Consider the following 16,817-nt stretch of genomic DNA (forward strand, 5'->3'; position numbering starts at 1 on the left):
ACAGTCTCTCATGGTCAGGGACTGGAAACAGTCTCTCATGGTCAGGGACTGGAAACAGTTCCTCATGGTCAGGGACTGGGAACAGGCTCTCATGGTCAGGGACTGGAAACAGTTCCTCATGGTCAGGGACTGAGAACAGTCTCTCATGGTCAGGGACTGGAAACAGTCTCTCATGGTCAGGGACTGGGAACAGGCTCTCATGGTCAGGGACTGGAAACAGTTCCTCATGGTCAGTGACTGGAAACAGTTCCTCATGGTCAGTGACTGGAAACAGTTCCTCATGGTCAGTGACTGGAAACAGTCTCTCATGGTCAGGGACTGGAAACAGTTCCTCATGGTCAGGGACTGGAAACAGTTCCTCATGGTCAGGGACTGGGAACAGATCCTCATGGTCAGGGACTGGAAACAGTCTCTCATGGTCAGGGACTGGAAACAGTTCCTCATGGTCAGGGACTGGAAACAGTCTCTCATGGTCAGAGACTGGGAACAGATCCTCATGGTTCCAGTAACACTAGTCACCATGACTCATTGTTCCAGTAACACTAGTCATCATGACTCATTGTTCCAGTAACAATGACTCATTGTTTCAGTAACACTAGTCATCATGACTCATTGTTCCAGTAACACTAGTCACCATGACTCATTGTTCCAGTAGCACTAGTCACCATGACTCATTGTTCCAGTAACAATGACTCATTGTTTCAGTAACACTAGTCATCATGACTCATTGTTTCAGTAACACTAGTCACCATGACTCATTGTTCCAGTAACACTAGTCACCATGACTCATTGTTCCAGTAACACTAGTCACCATGACTCATTGTTCCAGTAACACTAGTCACCATGACTCATTGTTCCAGTAACACTAGTCATCATGACTCATTGTTCCAGTAACAATGACTCATTGTTTCAGTAACACAAGTCATCATGACTCATTGTTCCAGTAACACTAGTCACCATGACTCATTGTTCCAGTAACACTAGTCACCATGACTCATTGTTCCAGTAACACTAGTCATCATGACTCATTGTTCCAGTAACACTAGTCATCATGACTCATTGTTCCAGTAACACTAGTCACCATGACTCATTGTTTCAGTAGCACTAGTCACCATGACTCATTGTTCCAGTAACACTAGTCACCATGACTCATTGTTCCAGTAACACTAGTCACCATGACTCATTGTTCCAGTAACACTAGTCATCATGACTCATTGTTTCAGTAGCACTAGTCACCATGACTCATTGTTCCAGTAACACTAGTCACCATGACTCATTGTTCCAGTAACACTAGTCACCATGACTCATTGTTCCAGTAACACTAGTCATCATGACTCATTGTTCCAGTAACACTAGTCACCATGACTCATTGTTCCAGTAACACTAGTCACCATGACTCATTGTTCCAGTAACACTAGTCATCATGACTCATTGTTCCAGTAACACTAGTCACCATGACTCATTGTTCCAGTAACACTAGTCACCATGACTCATTGTTCCAGTAACACTAGTCACCATGACTCATTGTTCCAGTTGTGATAGTGTGAGTCACAGCCTTGGTGCTGAGTCAGAGGTGAGAGCTTAAAGGTGAAAGGTCATGAACTCACCGGCGCTCCAGTATCTCCTCGTGGGCCGGGGTAACCCTGAGAGAGGAAAGTGACAAACACACGTGAGAGAGAGAGCCGGCCGAACAACACACACACACACACACACACACACACTGCATATACACCCGCACGCACACACACTCATACAAACGCGCACACACACACACTGTATATACACCCACACAAAACACACACAAACGCGCCCACACACACTGTACATACACCCGCACGCACACACACACAGACCAACACGCACACACACACACTGTATATACACACACACACACTGTATATACACCCGCACAGACAAACATTATTATAAACCCAAACAACAATACATCACGCCACACAATTGTACCTGGAAACCATGGCAACCCTCAGTTCCATTTCCAGGCGCACCATCTTCTCCCTGAAATAGAAGAGACAGAAAACTTCAGCCATCTCTCTTTCTTTCTCTCTTTCTTACTCACACACTGTACACAGTCCTCTCCCTCTCCTCCAGCCCCCCACAATCCCCCTCTCGCTCTCTCTCACCCTCGCTCCGATCTGGCCTCTGTCTCCGGGAGCTCCTTTGATCCCTCTTGGTCCTTTGGGGCCCTGGGAAATAGTTGAGATGAGAGACAGATGGGAAAAATAGTTTAGATGCGAGACAGATGGGAAATGTAGTTTAGATAGGAGACAGATGGGAAATGTAGTTTAGATAGGAGACAGATGGGAAATGTAGTTTAGATAGGAGACAGATGGGAAATGTAGTTTAGATAAGAGACAGATGGGAAATGTAGTTTAGATAAGAGACCGATGGGAAATGTAGTTTAGATAAGAGACCGATGGGAAATGTAGTTTAGATAAGAGACCGATGGGAAATGTAGTTTAGATAAGAGACCGATGGGAAATGTAGTTTAGATAAGAGACAGATGGGAAATGTAGTTTAGATAAGAGACAGATGGTAAATGTAGTTTAGATAAGAGACAGATGGGAAATGTAGTTTAGATAGAAGACAGATGGGAAATGTATTTCAGATAAGAGACAGATGGGAAATGTAGTTTAGATAAGAGACAGATGGTAAATGTAGTTTAGATAAGAGACAGATGGGAAATGTAGTTTAGATAGAAGACAGATGGGAAATGTAGTTTAGATAAGACACATAATGCAGGAAATGTAGGCCAGAGGTTAATGGATGAACTTTATCCAATGAAGACTTCCCAATGTTCATCCCATTGATCACGTGACACCATTCAGTCCAATGAAGACTCAACAGCTCATTGAAGCCAAATGAAGTCGGTTAAGATGGCGTCTAATGGCGATATAACATGTGAAGTTTGAGCTACTCCAGGACGTAACGTTATTGGCTAGCTCAGTGCTGCCCCCTCTATTTGAGTAACTCAAGTTGAAGGCCGACCGGGGTACTGCAGGCTGCCATTAGTAACCAAATCATCTTTAACTTATTCTGTGTGCGATTTTAATATAATCGGTTCAAGGACATACATCTGGTGTATTAAAAGAAATTATTGGTACCGTGATTGTCTATGAAACATTTTATATTAACACAAAGATTGAACATTGCATTTTTCCATTCGCTATGATGCAGGATCCTGTTTTTCTGCTAACAATGCCTGCAGTACCGCGGTCGGCCAAGAACTTCGGTGGCTTCAATGACAGGGAGCAGTCGTTCTCCCCTGAGACTTCCTGACTACCTGACCACATTTAAACACACCCTTTGATCAATATCACAATATCGGATGGAAAATAAGATTTTACAAAGCCTTAATAGACTTTCCCAGCTCAGTGATTTGACAAAGCGTTAAACTTTTCCAGCTCAGTGATGAATGTGTGTGAGATAAATACATACATTAACTAGATGTCTCACCTCTGGCCCGGGGGCGCCCTCATCTCCTCTGTATCCTGGAGACCCCGCCCTGCCGATGTCGCCCTGGAACACACACACACACACACACACACACACACACACACACACACACACACACACACACACACACACACACACACACACACACACACACACACACACACACACACACACACACACACACACACACGGGAAACATAAACATATGACATATCTGTATACACATAGAAGAGAAACAGTATACATGTATAATTCCACACAAACACAATACAATTATTGAAAATTACACAATTATAACACTAATGACGCAATGATAGTCTGATTAATTTTAGATTAGAGTCTGATTAATTCAGATTAGAGTCTGATTAGTTCAGATCAGAGTCTGATTAGTTCAGATTAGAGTCAGATTAGTTCAGATTAGAGTCTGATTAGTTTCAGATTAGAGTCTGATTAGTTTCAGATTAGAGTCTGATTAATTCAGATTAGAGTCTGATTAATTCAGATTAGAGTCTGATTAGTTCAGATTAGAGTCTGATTAGTTTCAGATTAGAGTCAGATTAGGTCAGATTAGAGTCTGATTAGTTTCAGATTAGAGTCAGATTAGTTCAGATTAGAGTCAGATTAGTTTAGATTAGAGTCTGATTAGTTTCAGATTAGAGTCTGATTCGTTTCAGATTAGAGTGAGATTAGTTCAGATTAGAGTTTTATTAGTTTCAGATTAGAGTCTGATTAGTTCAGATTTGAGTCTGATTAGTTTCAGATTAGAGTCTTTTTAGTTCAGATTAGAGTCTTTTTAGTTCAGAATAGAGTCTGATTAGTTCAGATTAGAGTCTGATTAGTTCAGATTCTTATTAGTTCAGATTAGTGATTAGTTCAGATTAGAGTGATTAGTTCAGATTAGAGTCTGATTCGTTTCAGATTAGAGTCTGATTAGTTTCAGATTAGAGTCAGATTAGTTCAGATTAGAGTTAGATTAGTTCAGATTAGAGCCTGATTAGTTTCAGATTAGAGTCTGATTAGTTTCAGATTAGAGTCTGATTAGTTCAGATTAGAGTCTGATTAGTTTCAGATTAGAGTCTGATTAATTCAGATTAGAGTCTGATTAGTTTCAGATTAGAGTCTGATTAGTTTCAGATTAGAGTCAGATTAGGTTAGATTAGAGTCTGATTAGTTTCAGATTAGAGTCAGATTAGTTCAGATTAGAGTCTGATTAGTTTCAGATTAGAGTCTGATTAATTCAGATTAGAGTCTGATTAGTTTCAGATTAGAGTTTGATTAGTTTCAGATTAGAGTCTGATTAGTTCAGATTAGAGTCTTATTAGTTTCAGATTAGAGTCTGGTTAGTTTCAGAGTAGAGTCTGATTAGTTCAGATTAGAGTCTTATTAGTTTCAGATTAGAGTCTGATTAGTTCAGATTCATATTAGTTCAGATTAGTGATTAGTTCAGATTAGAGTGATTAGTTCAGATTAGAGTCTGATTAGTTCAGATTAGAGTCTGATTAGTTCAGATTAGAGTCTTATTAGTTCAGATCAGAGTCTTATTAGTTCAGATTAGAGTCTTATTAGTTCAGATCAGAGTCTTATTAGTTCAGATTAGAGTCTTATTAGTTCAGATTAGAGTCTTATTAGTTCAGATTAGAGTCTGATTAGTTCAGATTAGAGTCTGATTAGTTCAGGTTCACTTCCTTTTGTTAAATGCGTGTGTGACTCTGGCTGTTGCTGTGGTGACCGTATTACCGTAGGGGCACCATGCATCCCATACATCCTCTGATTTATAACACGTTCTATCGTTCACAATTTAAGTTTCCAAATAACTCTAAATCCAGTGTATAGGACCTGTTTCAAATAATAACTTTTACGCTCCACATAGCCGCTACAAAAATATCCTTTCTATTTTATTTCAGTTAGTTCAGTTATATTGTTCTTTCAAAAAAACAAGCATATCTAGTCTGCTAAATGAACAAGCCTACAGTCTATATCATGGAGAATAGCCAGATAACATACAGTAGACCAACTCATATTCTGTTCTTCTGAAATACATTTTCTTTAGACCTAAAATAAATCATGAATGTATTGTGATGGTGTTTATTCAAATGATTTATTAGACTTTTTAAATGTAGGTGTTCCAAAGCTCTGCATCAGTGGCCTGGAGATGTTACACGTGTTTATGTTAACGGTCGTTTACCGTGAGACCGGCAGTCTTTTACGTGACAATAACCAGCTGACAAAATGTCATGGCTTCCACAGCCCCGATGTGTGAGTGTGGTTCATTTCATGTTTGTTCTGTTCATTAGGTTTTGATGAGGAGAGGACCTAAAGCACAAAGCAGCCATTCAGAGAGAGGCACGACATCACAGAGGTAGGTTGGTTTCTACGGTTACACTAATATTCAACAGCTCTAACGGTTATAATTATCATAATACGCCCTGTCTTATTGGATGGTCACAGCCACACATTAGAAGGGCGAAGTCAGGGGAAAGTGTGTGTGTGTGTGAGAGAGAGAAAGACAGAAAAGAGGGAGAGGGAGTGAGAGAGAGAAAAAGAAACAGAGAGAGAGAGACAGAGAGAGACAGAGAGAGAAAGTGAGAGAGACAGTCAGAGAGAGAGCGAGAGAGGGAGAGAGACAGACAGACAGAGAGAGAGAGAGAGAGAGAGAGAGAGAGAGAGAGAGAGAGAGAGAGAGAGAGAGAGAGAGAGAGAGAGAGAGAGAGAGAGAGAGAGAGAGAGAGAGAGAGAGAGAGAGAGAGAGAGAGAGTGAGAGAGAGAGAGAGAGAGAGAGAGAGAGAGAGAGACAGAGAGAGACAGAGAGAGACAGAGAGAGAGACAGACAGACAGACAGACAGAGAGAGAGAGAGAGAGAGAGAGAGAGAGAGAGAGAGAGAGAGAGAGAGAGAGACAGAGAGAGAGAGAGAGAGAGAGAGAGAGAGAAAGTGAGAGAGACAGTCAGAGAGAGAGCGAGAGAGGGAGAGAGACAGACAGACAGACAGACAGACAGAGAGAGAGAGAGAGAGAGAGAGAAAGAGAGAGAGAGAGAGAGACAGAAATTCACAAATTCCATCTAGACACCGTTGCCCTAGAGCACACAAAAAACTATACATACCTCGGCCTAAACATCAGCACCACAGGTAACTTCCACAAAGCTGTGAACGATCTGAGAGACAAGGCAAGAAGGGCCTTCTATGCCATCAAAAGGAACATAAATTTCAACATACCAATTAGGATCTGGCTAAAAATACTTGAATCAGTCATAGAGCCCATTGCCCTTTATGGTTGTGAGGTCTGGGGTCCGCTCACCAACCAAGATTTCACAAAATGGGACAAACACCAAATTGAGACTCTGCATGCAGAATTCTGCAAAAATATCCTCCGTGTACAACGTAGAACACCAAATAATGCATGCAGAGCAGAATTAGGCCGATACCCACTAATTATCAAAATCCAGAAAAGAGCCGTTAAATTCTACAACCACCTAAAAGGAAGCGATTCCCAAACCTTCCATAACAAAGCCATCACCTACAGAGAGATGAACCTGGAGAAGAGTCCCCTAAGCAAGCTGGTCCTAGGGCTCTGTTCACAAACACAAACACACCCCACAGAGCCCCAGGACAACAGCACAATTAGACCCAACCAAATCATGAGAAAACAAAAAGATAATTACTTGACACATTGGAAAGAATTAACAAAAAAACAGAGCAAACTAGAATGCTATTTGGCCCTAAACAGAGAGTACACAGTGGCAGAATACCTGACCACTGTGACTGACCCAAACTTAAGGAAAGCTTTGACTATGTACAGACTCAGTGAGCATAGCCTTGCTATTGAGAAAGGCCGCCGTAGGCAGACATGGCTCTCAAGAGAAGACAGGCTATGTGCACACTGCCCACAAAATGAGGTGGAAACTGAGCTGCACTTCCTAACCTCCTGCCCAATGTATGACCATATTAGAGAGACATATTTCCCTCAGATTACACAGATCCACAAAGAATTCGAAAACAAATCCAATTTTGATAAACTCCCATATCTACTGGGTGAAATTCCACAGTGTGCCATCACAGCAGCAAGATTTGTGACCTGTTGCCACAAGAAAAGGGCAACCAGTGAAGAACAAACACCACTGTAAATACAACCCATATTTATGTTTATTTATTTTAACTTGTGTGCTTTAACCATTTGTACATTGTTACAACACTGCATATATATAATATGACATTTGTAATGTCTTTATTGTTTTGAAACTTCTGTATGTGTAATGTTTACTGTTCATTTTTATTGTTTATTTGACTTTTGTATATTACCTACCTCACTTGCTTTGGCAATGTTAACACATGTTTCCCATGCCAATAAAGCCCCTTGAATTGAATTGAATTGAATTGAATTGAATTGAATTGACAGAAGTGAGAGAGAGAGAGAGAGAGAGAGAGAGAGAGAGAGAGAGAGAGAGAGAGAGAGAGAGAGAGAGAGAGAGAGAGAGACAGAGAGAGAGACAGAGAGAGAGACAGACAGACAGACAGACAGACAGACAGACAGACAGACAGACAGACAGACAGACAGACAGACAGACAGACAGACAGACAGACAGACAGACAGAGAGCGAGAGAGAGAGAGAGAGAGAGAGAGAGAGAGAGAGAGAGAGAGAGAGAGAGAGAGAGAGAGAGAGAGAGAGAGAGAGAGAGAGAGAGAGAGAGAGAGAGAGAGAGAGAGAAAGAGAGAGAGAGAGAGGGGCGGGGAGTGAAACAGGGCTGCCCAATAAGTCCAACATTATTTAACATCTACATGAATGAATTGGCAAAAACATTAGAAGAATCGACAGCACCTGGTATCACCCTACACAACACTGAAATCAAGTGTCTGCTGTACGCAGATGACCTGGTGCTGCTGTCTCCCACTAAAGAGGGGTTACAGCAACACCTAGATCATCTTCACAGGTTCTGTCAGACTTGGGCTCTGACCGTTAACCTAAAAAAAACAAATATAATGATATTCCAAAAAAGGTCCGGAAATAAGGATGACAAATATAAATTCTATTTGGACACAGTTCTATTAGAACACACCAAAAACTACACATACAGTGGGGAGAACAAGTATTTGATACACTGCCGATTTTGCAGGTTTTCCTACTTACAAAGCATGTAGAGGTCTGTCATTTTTATCATAGGTACACTTCAACTGTGAGAGACGGAATCTAAAACAAAAATCCAGAAAATCACATTGTATGATTTTTAAGTAATTAATTTGCATTTTATTGCATGACATAAGTATTTGATCACCTACCAACCAGTAAGAATTCCGGCTCTCACAGACCTGTTAGTTTTTCTTTAAGAAGCCCTCCTGTTCTCCACTCATTACCTGTATTAACTGCACCTGTTTGAACTCGTTACCTGTATAAAAGACACCTGTTCACACACTCAATCAAACAGACTCCAACCTCTCCACAATGGCCAAGACCAGAGAGCTGTGTAAGGACATCAGGGATAAATTGTAGACCTGTACAAGGCTGGGATGGGCTACAGGACAATAGCCAAGCAGCTTGGTGAGAAGGCAACAACTGTTGGCACAATTATTAGAAAATGGAAGAAGTTCAAGATGACGGTCAATCACCCTCGGTCTGGGGCTCCATGCAAGATCTCACCTCGTGGGGCATCAATGATCATGAGGAATGTGAGGGATCAGCCCAGAACTACACGGCAGGACCTGGTCAATGACCTGAAGAGAGCTGGGACCACAGTCTCAAAGAAAACCATTAGTAACACACTACGCCGTCATGGATTAAAATCCTGCAGCGCACGCAAGGTCCCCCTGCTCAAGCCAGCGCATGTCCAGGCCCGTCTGAAGTTTGCCAATGACCATCTGGATGATCCAGAGGAGGAATGGGAGAAGGTCATGTGGTCTGATGAGACAAAAATAGAGCTTTTTGCTCTAAACTCCACTCGCCGTGTTTGGAGGAATAGAAGGATGAGTACAACCCCAAGAACACCATCCCAACCGTGAAGCATGGAGGTGGAAACATCATTCTTTGGGGATGCTTTTCTGCAAAGGGGACAGGACGACTGCACCGTATTGAGGGGAGGATGGATGGGGCCATGTATCGCGAGATCTTGACCAACAACCTCCTTCCCTCAGTAAGAGCATTGAAGATGGGTCGTGGCTGGGTCTTCCAGCATGACAACGACCCGAAACACACAGCCAGGGCAACTAAGGAGTGGCTCCGTAAGAAGCATCTCAAGGTCCTGGAGTGGCCTAGCCAGTCTCCAGACCTGAACCCAATAGAAAATCTTTGGAGGGAGCCGAAAGTCCGTATTGCCCAGCGACAGCCCCGAAACCTGAAGGATCTGGAGAAGGTCTGTATGGAGGAGTGGGCCAAAATCCCTGCTGCAGTGTGTGCAAACCTGGTCAAGAACTACAGGAAACGTATGATCTCTGTAATTGCAAACTAAGGTTTCTGTACCAAATATTCAGTTCTGCTTTTCTGATGTATCAAATACTTATGTCATGCAATAAAATGCAAATTAATTACTTAAAAATCATACAATGTGATTTTCTGGATTTTTGTTTTAGATTCCTTCTCTCACAGTTGAAGTGTACCTATGATAAAAATTACAGACCTCTACATGCTTTGTAAGTAGGAAAACCTGCAAAATTGTCAGTGTATCAAATACTTGTTCTCCCCACTGTATCTAGGACTAAATATCAGCAACACAGGTAGCTTTCACATGGCTGTGAATGAGCTGAGAGACAAAGCAAGAAGAGCATTCTATGCCATTAAAAGGAACATCAAAATTGAAATTCCAATTAGAATCTGGCTCAAAATTTTTCAATCAGTTATAGAACCAATTGCTCTATATGGCAGTGAAGTATGGGGTCCACTCTCTAATAATGAATTTACTAAATGGGACAAACATCCAATTGAAGTATTGCATGCAGAGTTTTGCAAGACTGTATTGCAAGTACAAAGAAAAACTCCAAATAACGCATGTAGGGCAGAATTGGGCCAATATCCCCTCCTCATTCGAATAGAAAAAAGAGCCATCAAATTTTACAACCATCTAAAAACAAGTGACCCAAAAACATTCCATCACACAGCTCTACAATGTCAAGAGATGAAACCAGAGAAGAGTCCCCTCAGCCAGCTGGTTCTGAGGCTCAGTTCACCAACCCAAACCAACCCCATGGAGCCTCGGGACAGCCCTCAGAAAATCTGGCCCAACCAAATCATCACAAAACAAAAAGAAAAATATATAACCTATTGGAAAGACACCACAAAAAATCAAAGTAAACTTCAATGCTATTTGGCTCTAAACAGACAGTACATGGTGGCAGACTATCTGACCACTGTGACTGATAGAAAACTGAGGAAAACATTGACTAGGTACAGACTCAGTGAGCACAGTCTGGCTATAGAGACCGGTCGTCACAGACAAACCTGGCTGCCCAGGGAGGACAGGCTGTGCTCATGTAACAGTATAACTTTAAACCGTCCCCTCGCCCCGACACGGGCGCGAACCAGGGACCCTCTGCACACATCAACAACGGTTGCCCACGAAGCACGGTCGTTACCCATCGCTCCACAAAAGCCGCGGCCCTTGCACAGCAAGGGGAAACCCTACTTAAAGTCTCAGAGCAAGTGACGTAACTGATTGAAATGCTACTAGCGCGTACCCGCTAACTAGCTAGCAATTTCACATCCGTTACACTCACCCCCCTTTCAACCTCCTCCTTTTCCGCAGCAACCAGTGATCCGGGTCAACAGCATCAATGTAACAGTATAACTTTAAACCGTCCCCTCGCCCCGACACGGGCGCGAACCAGGGACCCTCTGCACACATCAACAACGGTTGCCCACGAAGCACGGTCGTTACCCATCGCTCCACAAAAGCCGCGGCCCTTGCACAGCAAGGGGAAACCCTACTTAAAGTCTCAGAGCAAGTGACGTAACTGATTGAAATGCTACTAGCGCGTACCCGCTAACTAGCTAGCAATTTCACATCCGTTACACTCACTCTGCTCCAGGGGAGAGGTAGAGACAGAAGTGCATTTCCTACTACACTGTGACAAATACTCAGACCTAAGAGCATATTTCTTTCCCAAAATTATAATTCAATACAAAGAATTTGAAACTATAAAAGATGAAGAAAAATTCAAATATTTGTTGGGTGAAAAGCCAAAATGTGCAGTTTTGGCAGCCAAATATGTGTCCTCCTGCCACAGCCTGAGGGACAGACAGTGAAAAATGCAAAGTAATGTTGATAATATTTCCCATTTAGCTTAGTTTTGTTTTGTCTTTCGTACCAGGTCATGTGTCTTCTCAGTCATGTTGACACTGGTCTACTACTGTTGCTTTAATGTATTGTTGTTCTGATTAATATTGTTGTTGTAGCTGTTATTAATGGTAATCCCATGTCCACTACTACTATTATTATTACTGTTAGTCCCACCATTTATTTAAATATAAATATATATATATTTTGTGTATATATATACATATATATTTTATTTAAATTTTTCGATATGTATACTTTGACAATGTAAGTAATAATAACTTGCCATGTCAATAAAGTCAATTGAATTGAATTGAATTGAGAGAGAGAGAGAGAGAGAGAGAGAGAGAGAGAGAGAGAGAGAGAGAGAGAGAGAGAGAGAGAGAGAGAGACAGACAGACAGACAGACAGAGAGACAGACAGACAGACAGACAGACAGACAGACAGACAGACAGACAGACAGACAGACAGACAGACAGACAGACAGACAGACAGACAGACAGACAGACAGACAGACAGACAGACAGACAGAGAGACAGAGAGAGAGAGAGAGAGAGAGAGAGAGAGAGAGAGAGAGAGAGAGAGAGAGAGAGAGAGAGAGAGAGAGAGAGAGAAACTGGTGGAAATCTGGCCAGAGTTCCATCTTGGCTTCTGTTTTTACCGGGAACTTCCAGACTCACACTTTCCCCTCTGACTCACTCTCCCTCTCTACAGGGTGAAAGAACTACATCAAATGTCTTTTGTGCCCCTTTCCTCTCGTAACGCTAGCAGTCACAGAGAACATGATTCAAAATAATACAACCACATTCTGCACTGTAATGCAATAGCTAAGCAACCCAGTTAAAGCTCTTAGACAAAGATATGATGTCCCATAATTAGGGATCGAGCCGATGGTTAAATAATGGGAGTCATCTGTTGACGGACATTGAACAAGAATATATCGGCCTTTTGTTCGTATGTAACTGACATTTAAAAAAAATACAGACAAAAACGGACAACGGTGAATGAGTATCCGACTTCGTATGTTTTCATGCGGCTCAGTCTGACCGCGCTGACCGAGTTCGTAAGCTACTATTGCTGAATGAACGCTAGAATCTCTCGCTCGATGACGGACTGTTGTTTGAGAACTCTGGTACGTACAGGCTCTCCGTTGGATCCAGATGAACCCTCTCTGCCCTGATCTCCACGAGGTCCTGGGTCACCCTGAAGGGACAGAAGACATCAGTCAACACACACCATCATCATCATCATCATCATCACCACTTCTGTAATTTGCACGGACTTCATGGAGTGGAGCGTTAAAGAGACTGGTAACCGGGTTGGCTTTCAACTCCCCAGATTAGGGATGGGCAACTTTGAATGGGGTTGGGGGCCACAAAAAACAGAACTCGTCATGACGGGCCGCAGTGGCTTGTGGGTCTGTGTACTCCCACCCCAAAAACATTTAGCGGCCCCCCTCGTGACAGCCAAGAGAAAACATTTACGTTTTAAAATTCATTTCCTGAAATTCTACACATTTTTCCATAGGGTGGGGAGGCAAATGTTTCCAGTTTAAAAAAAAATGATAACTGATGATCAATGGGCCCCACCCCGGTCGGTAATTCAACCACTACAAGTTTAGATAGCTGGCCGCTAGACTAATTGACCAATCACATTTTGTTTTGCTGACATGGGCTAATTGACTGCTGATGCAAAACCACATTTATAAATGTCACCGTGTGTATTCTAACTGTCAACAGGAAGTTGAGACCCCGACTGAGTTCCCTCCCCCCCAAATCATCCCTGCCCCAGATCATTTGCCTTGCTCAAGGACACCATCACCATCATCATCACTCACCATCATCACTCACCATCATCACTCATCATCATCATCACTCATGATCACCATCACCATCATCATCACTCACCATCATCACTCATCACTCATCATCACCATCATCATCATCATCACTCACCATCATCATCATCACCACCACCATCATCATCACCACCACCATCATCATCATCATCACCATCACCATCATCATCACTCATCATCACCATCATCACCACTCACCAAATCTCCTCTTGGTCCTCTGTTTCCACGGGTTCCTTGTTCTCCTTTTTCTCCTGGGGTGCCCTGAAGGAGAATGGACAGAAGTCAACACACACACACACATCCTAATCCTAAACCTAAATCCTAAACACACACAGAGACACAGACACACAGATACAGACGCAGACACACAGACACACAGACACACATACACACAGACACAGACACACAGACACACAGACACACAGACACACAGACACAGACACACAGACACACAGACACAGACACACAGACACACACACAGGCACACAGACACACACACAGACACACAGACACACAGATACACAGACACAGACACACAGACACACAGACACACAGACACAGACACACAGACACACACACAGGCACACAGACACACAGACACATACACACAGACACACAGATACACAGACACACAGACACATACACACAGATACACACACACATACACACAGACAGACACACAGACACACAGACACACAGACAGACACACAGACACACAGACACACAGACACGCAGCGTAGTAGTAGTAAAGTGTAAATACGCTGTCTCCTCGGAGGCCGTCCGGTCCAGGTGCTCCCTGAAACACACAACAGTCATGATGCCACACGTGATGTCATCAACACCTCATCAACACTTTCTTGTCAACAGAATCTTCCCATAATTCTCAGGCGTTAGAATCACTTACATCATCACCCCGCTGTCCTTTGTCCCCATTGGCTCCTTTTGGGCCCAGTGTACCCTATCAGAACACAGCATGTTAATATGAGTTGATTCAGAGTCACATAAACACAACCATGTACACACACATACACACACCTTGGTTCCGGGCGGTCCGTAGTTACCGGGTCGTCCTGGTTCTCCGTTTTTCCCCTGATCACCCTGAAACAAGAAATACACTGTCAACATCGCCATGGTAACAACAGTACAACAGGAAGTTATCTTACTGTACCTTAGCTCCTTTGGTTCCGTATGGACCAGGATCTCCTTTAGGTCCTCCGTCTCCCTGTGAGCCCTACAAACAGAACACGCTACTTTAAACACGGAACAATGGAACATAGAAGTCAGAATATAGAACAGGGAACAATAGAACCCAAGTGTTCTAGAGCCCCTGAGGTAGAGCAGAGCTTCACTACATCACACAGTTCTACTACTGATTATCAGAGGGACAGAGATATACAGACAGAAAGACAGACAGAGGGACAGAAAGACAGACAGAGGGACAGAAAGACAGACAGAGGGACAGACAGACAGACAGACAGACAGACAGACAGACAGACAGACAGACAGACAGACAGACAGACTTAGAGATACAAACAGAGGGACAAACAGAGGGACAGACAGGTAGACAGACAGAAAGACAGAGGGACAGACAGACTGATAGAGGGACAGACTGACAGAGGGACAGACAGAGGGACAGACAGAAAGACAACGGGACAGACAGACTGATAGAGGGACAGACTGACAGAGGGACAGACAGAGGGACAGACAGACTGATAGAGGGACAGACTGAGAGAGGGACAGACAGAGGGACAAACAGAGGGACAGACAGGTAGACAGACAGAAAGACAGAGGGGAAGAAAGAGGGACAGACAGAGGGACAGAGGGGCATACAGAGGGACAGACAGAGGGACAGAGGGACAGACAGAAGGACAGACAGAAAGACAACGGGAAAGACAGAGGGACAGACAGCGGGAGGGACAGACAGAAAGACAGAGGGACAGACAGAGGGACAGACAGAAAGACAGACAGAGGGACAGACAGAAAGACAGACAGAGGGGCAAACAGAGGGACAGACAGGTAGACAGACAGAAAGACAGAGGGGCAGACAGAGGGACAGACAGAGGGACAGACAGAAAGACAGACAGAGGGGCAGACAGAGGGACAGACAGAGGGACAGACAGAAAGACAGACAGAGGGACAGACAGAAAGACAGACAGAGGGACAGACAGAGGGACAGACAGAAAGACAGACAGAGGGACAGACAGAGGGACCAAGCTGTTAATCAGAATAACTGTGTTTACATTCTCTGTTGGCAGCATGTTTATAAACTAACCCCTGGGGATAACATACTGTAAACACACACACACACACACACACACACACACACACACACACACACACACACACACACACACACACACACACACACACACACACACACACACACACACACACACACACACACTGTACACGCGTCTTTCTATAAACTAGGGTACCAGTGAACATTTCTGTTACCGAGTGATTCAGAATCATTTGACAACTGTAAGGAGCTGTTACCGAGTGATTCAGAATCATTTGACAACCGTAAGGAGCTGTTACCGAGTGATTCAGAATCATTTGACAACTGTAAGGAGCTGTTACCAAGTGATTCAGAATCATTTGACAACTGTAAGGAGCTGTTACCGAGTGATTCAGAATCATTTGACAACTGTAAGGAGCTGTTACCGAGTGATTCAGAATCATTTGACAACTATAAGGAGCTGTTACCAAGTGATTCAGAATCATTTGACAACTGTAAGGAGCTGTTACCGAGTGATTCAGAATCATTTGACAACTGTAAGGAGCTGTTACCGAGTGATTCAGAATCATTTGACAACTGTAAGGAGCCCTGAGATCCCAACAGTCTGATCGGCCCTGCGATCCCAACAGTCTGATCGGCCCTGAGATCCCAACAGTCTGATCGGCCCTGAGATCCCAACAGTCTGATCGGCCCTGAGATCCCAACAGTCTGATCGGCCCTGAGATCCCAACAGTCTGATCGGCCCTGAGATCCCAACAGTCTGATCGGCCCTGAGATCCCAACAGTCTGATCGGCCCTGAGATCCCAACAGTCTGATCGGCCCTGAGATCCCAACAGTCTGATCGGCCCTGAGATCCCAACAGTCTGATCGGCCCTGAGATCCCAACAGTCTGATCGGCCCTGAGATCCCAACAGTCTGATCGGCCCTGAGATCCCAACAGTCTGATCGGCCCTGAGATCCCAACAGTCTGATCGGCCCTGAGATCCCAAC

General features: G+C 43.6%; 1 protein-coding gene across 1 annotated transcript in view; it reads right to left on the reverse strand.

Moving 5' to 3' along the window:
* Positions 1–16,817, reverse strand: part of LOC139550049 (collagen alpha-1(VI) chain-like) — an 85,090-nt gene that overhangs the window by 41,589 nt on the left and 26,684 nt on the right. Inside the window, exons 13-22 of the mRNA XM_071360631.1 lie at positions 14,756–14,818; positions 14,623–14,685; positions 14,492–14,545; positions 14,348–14,383; positions 13,786–13,848; positions 12,870–12,932; positions 3,475–3,537; positions 2,142–2,204; positions 1,966–2,016; positions 1,608–1,643 (exon numbers count right to left, since the gene is read on the reverse strand). Coding sequence (XP_071216732.1) covers positions 1,608–1,643; positions 1,966–2,016; positions 2,142–2,204; positions 3,475–3,537; positions 12,870–12,932; positions 13,786–13,848; positions 14,348–14,383; positions 14,492–14,545; positions 14,623–14,685; positions 14,756–14,818 — 555 coding nt within the window. The remainder of the gene's footprint in view (positions 1–1,607; positions 1,644–1,965; positions 2,017–2,141; positions 2,205–3,474; positions 3,538–12,869; positions 12,933–13,785; positions 13,849–14,347; positions 14,384–14,491; positions 14,546–14,622; positions 14,686–14,755; positions 14,819–16,817) is intronic.

The sequence above is a fragment of the Salvelinus alpinus genome, chromosome 23, assembly GCF_045679555.1.
Source record: "Salvelinus alpinus chromosome 23, SLU_Salpinus.1, whole genome shotgun sequence".
Lineage (NCBI taxonomy): Eukaryota > Metazoa > Chordata > Actinopteri > Salmoniformes > Salmonidae > Salvelinus > Salvelinus alpinus.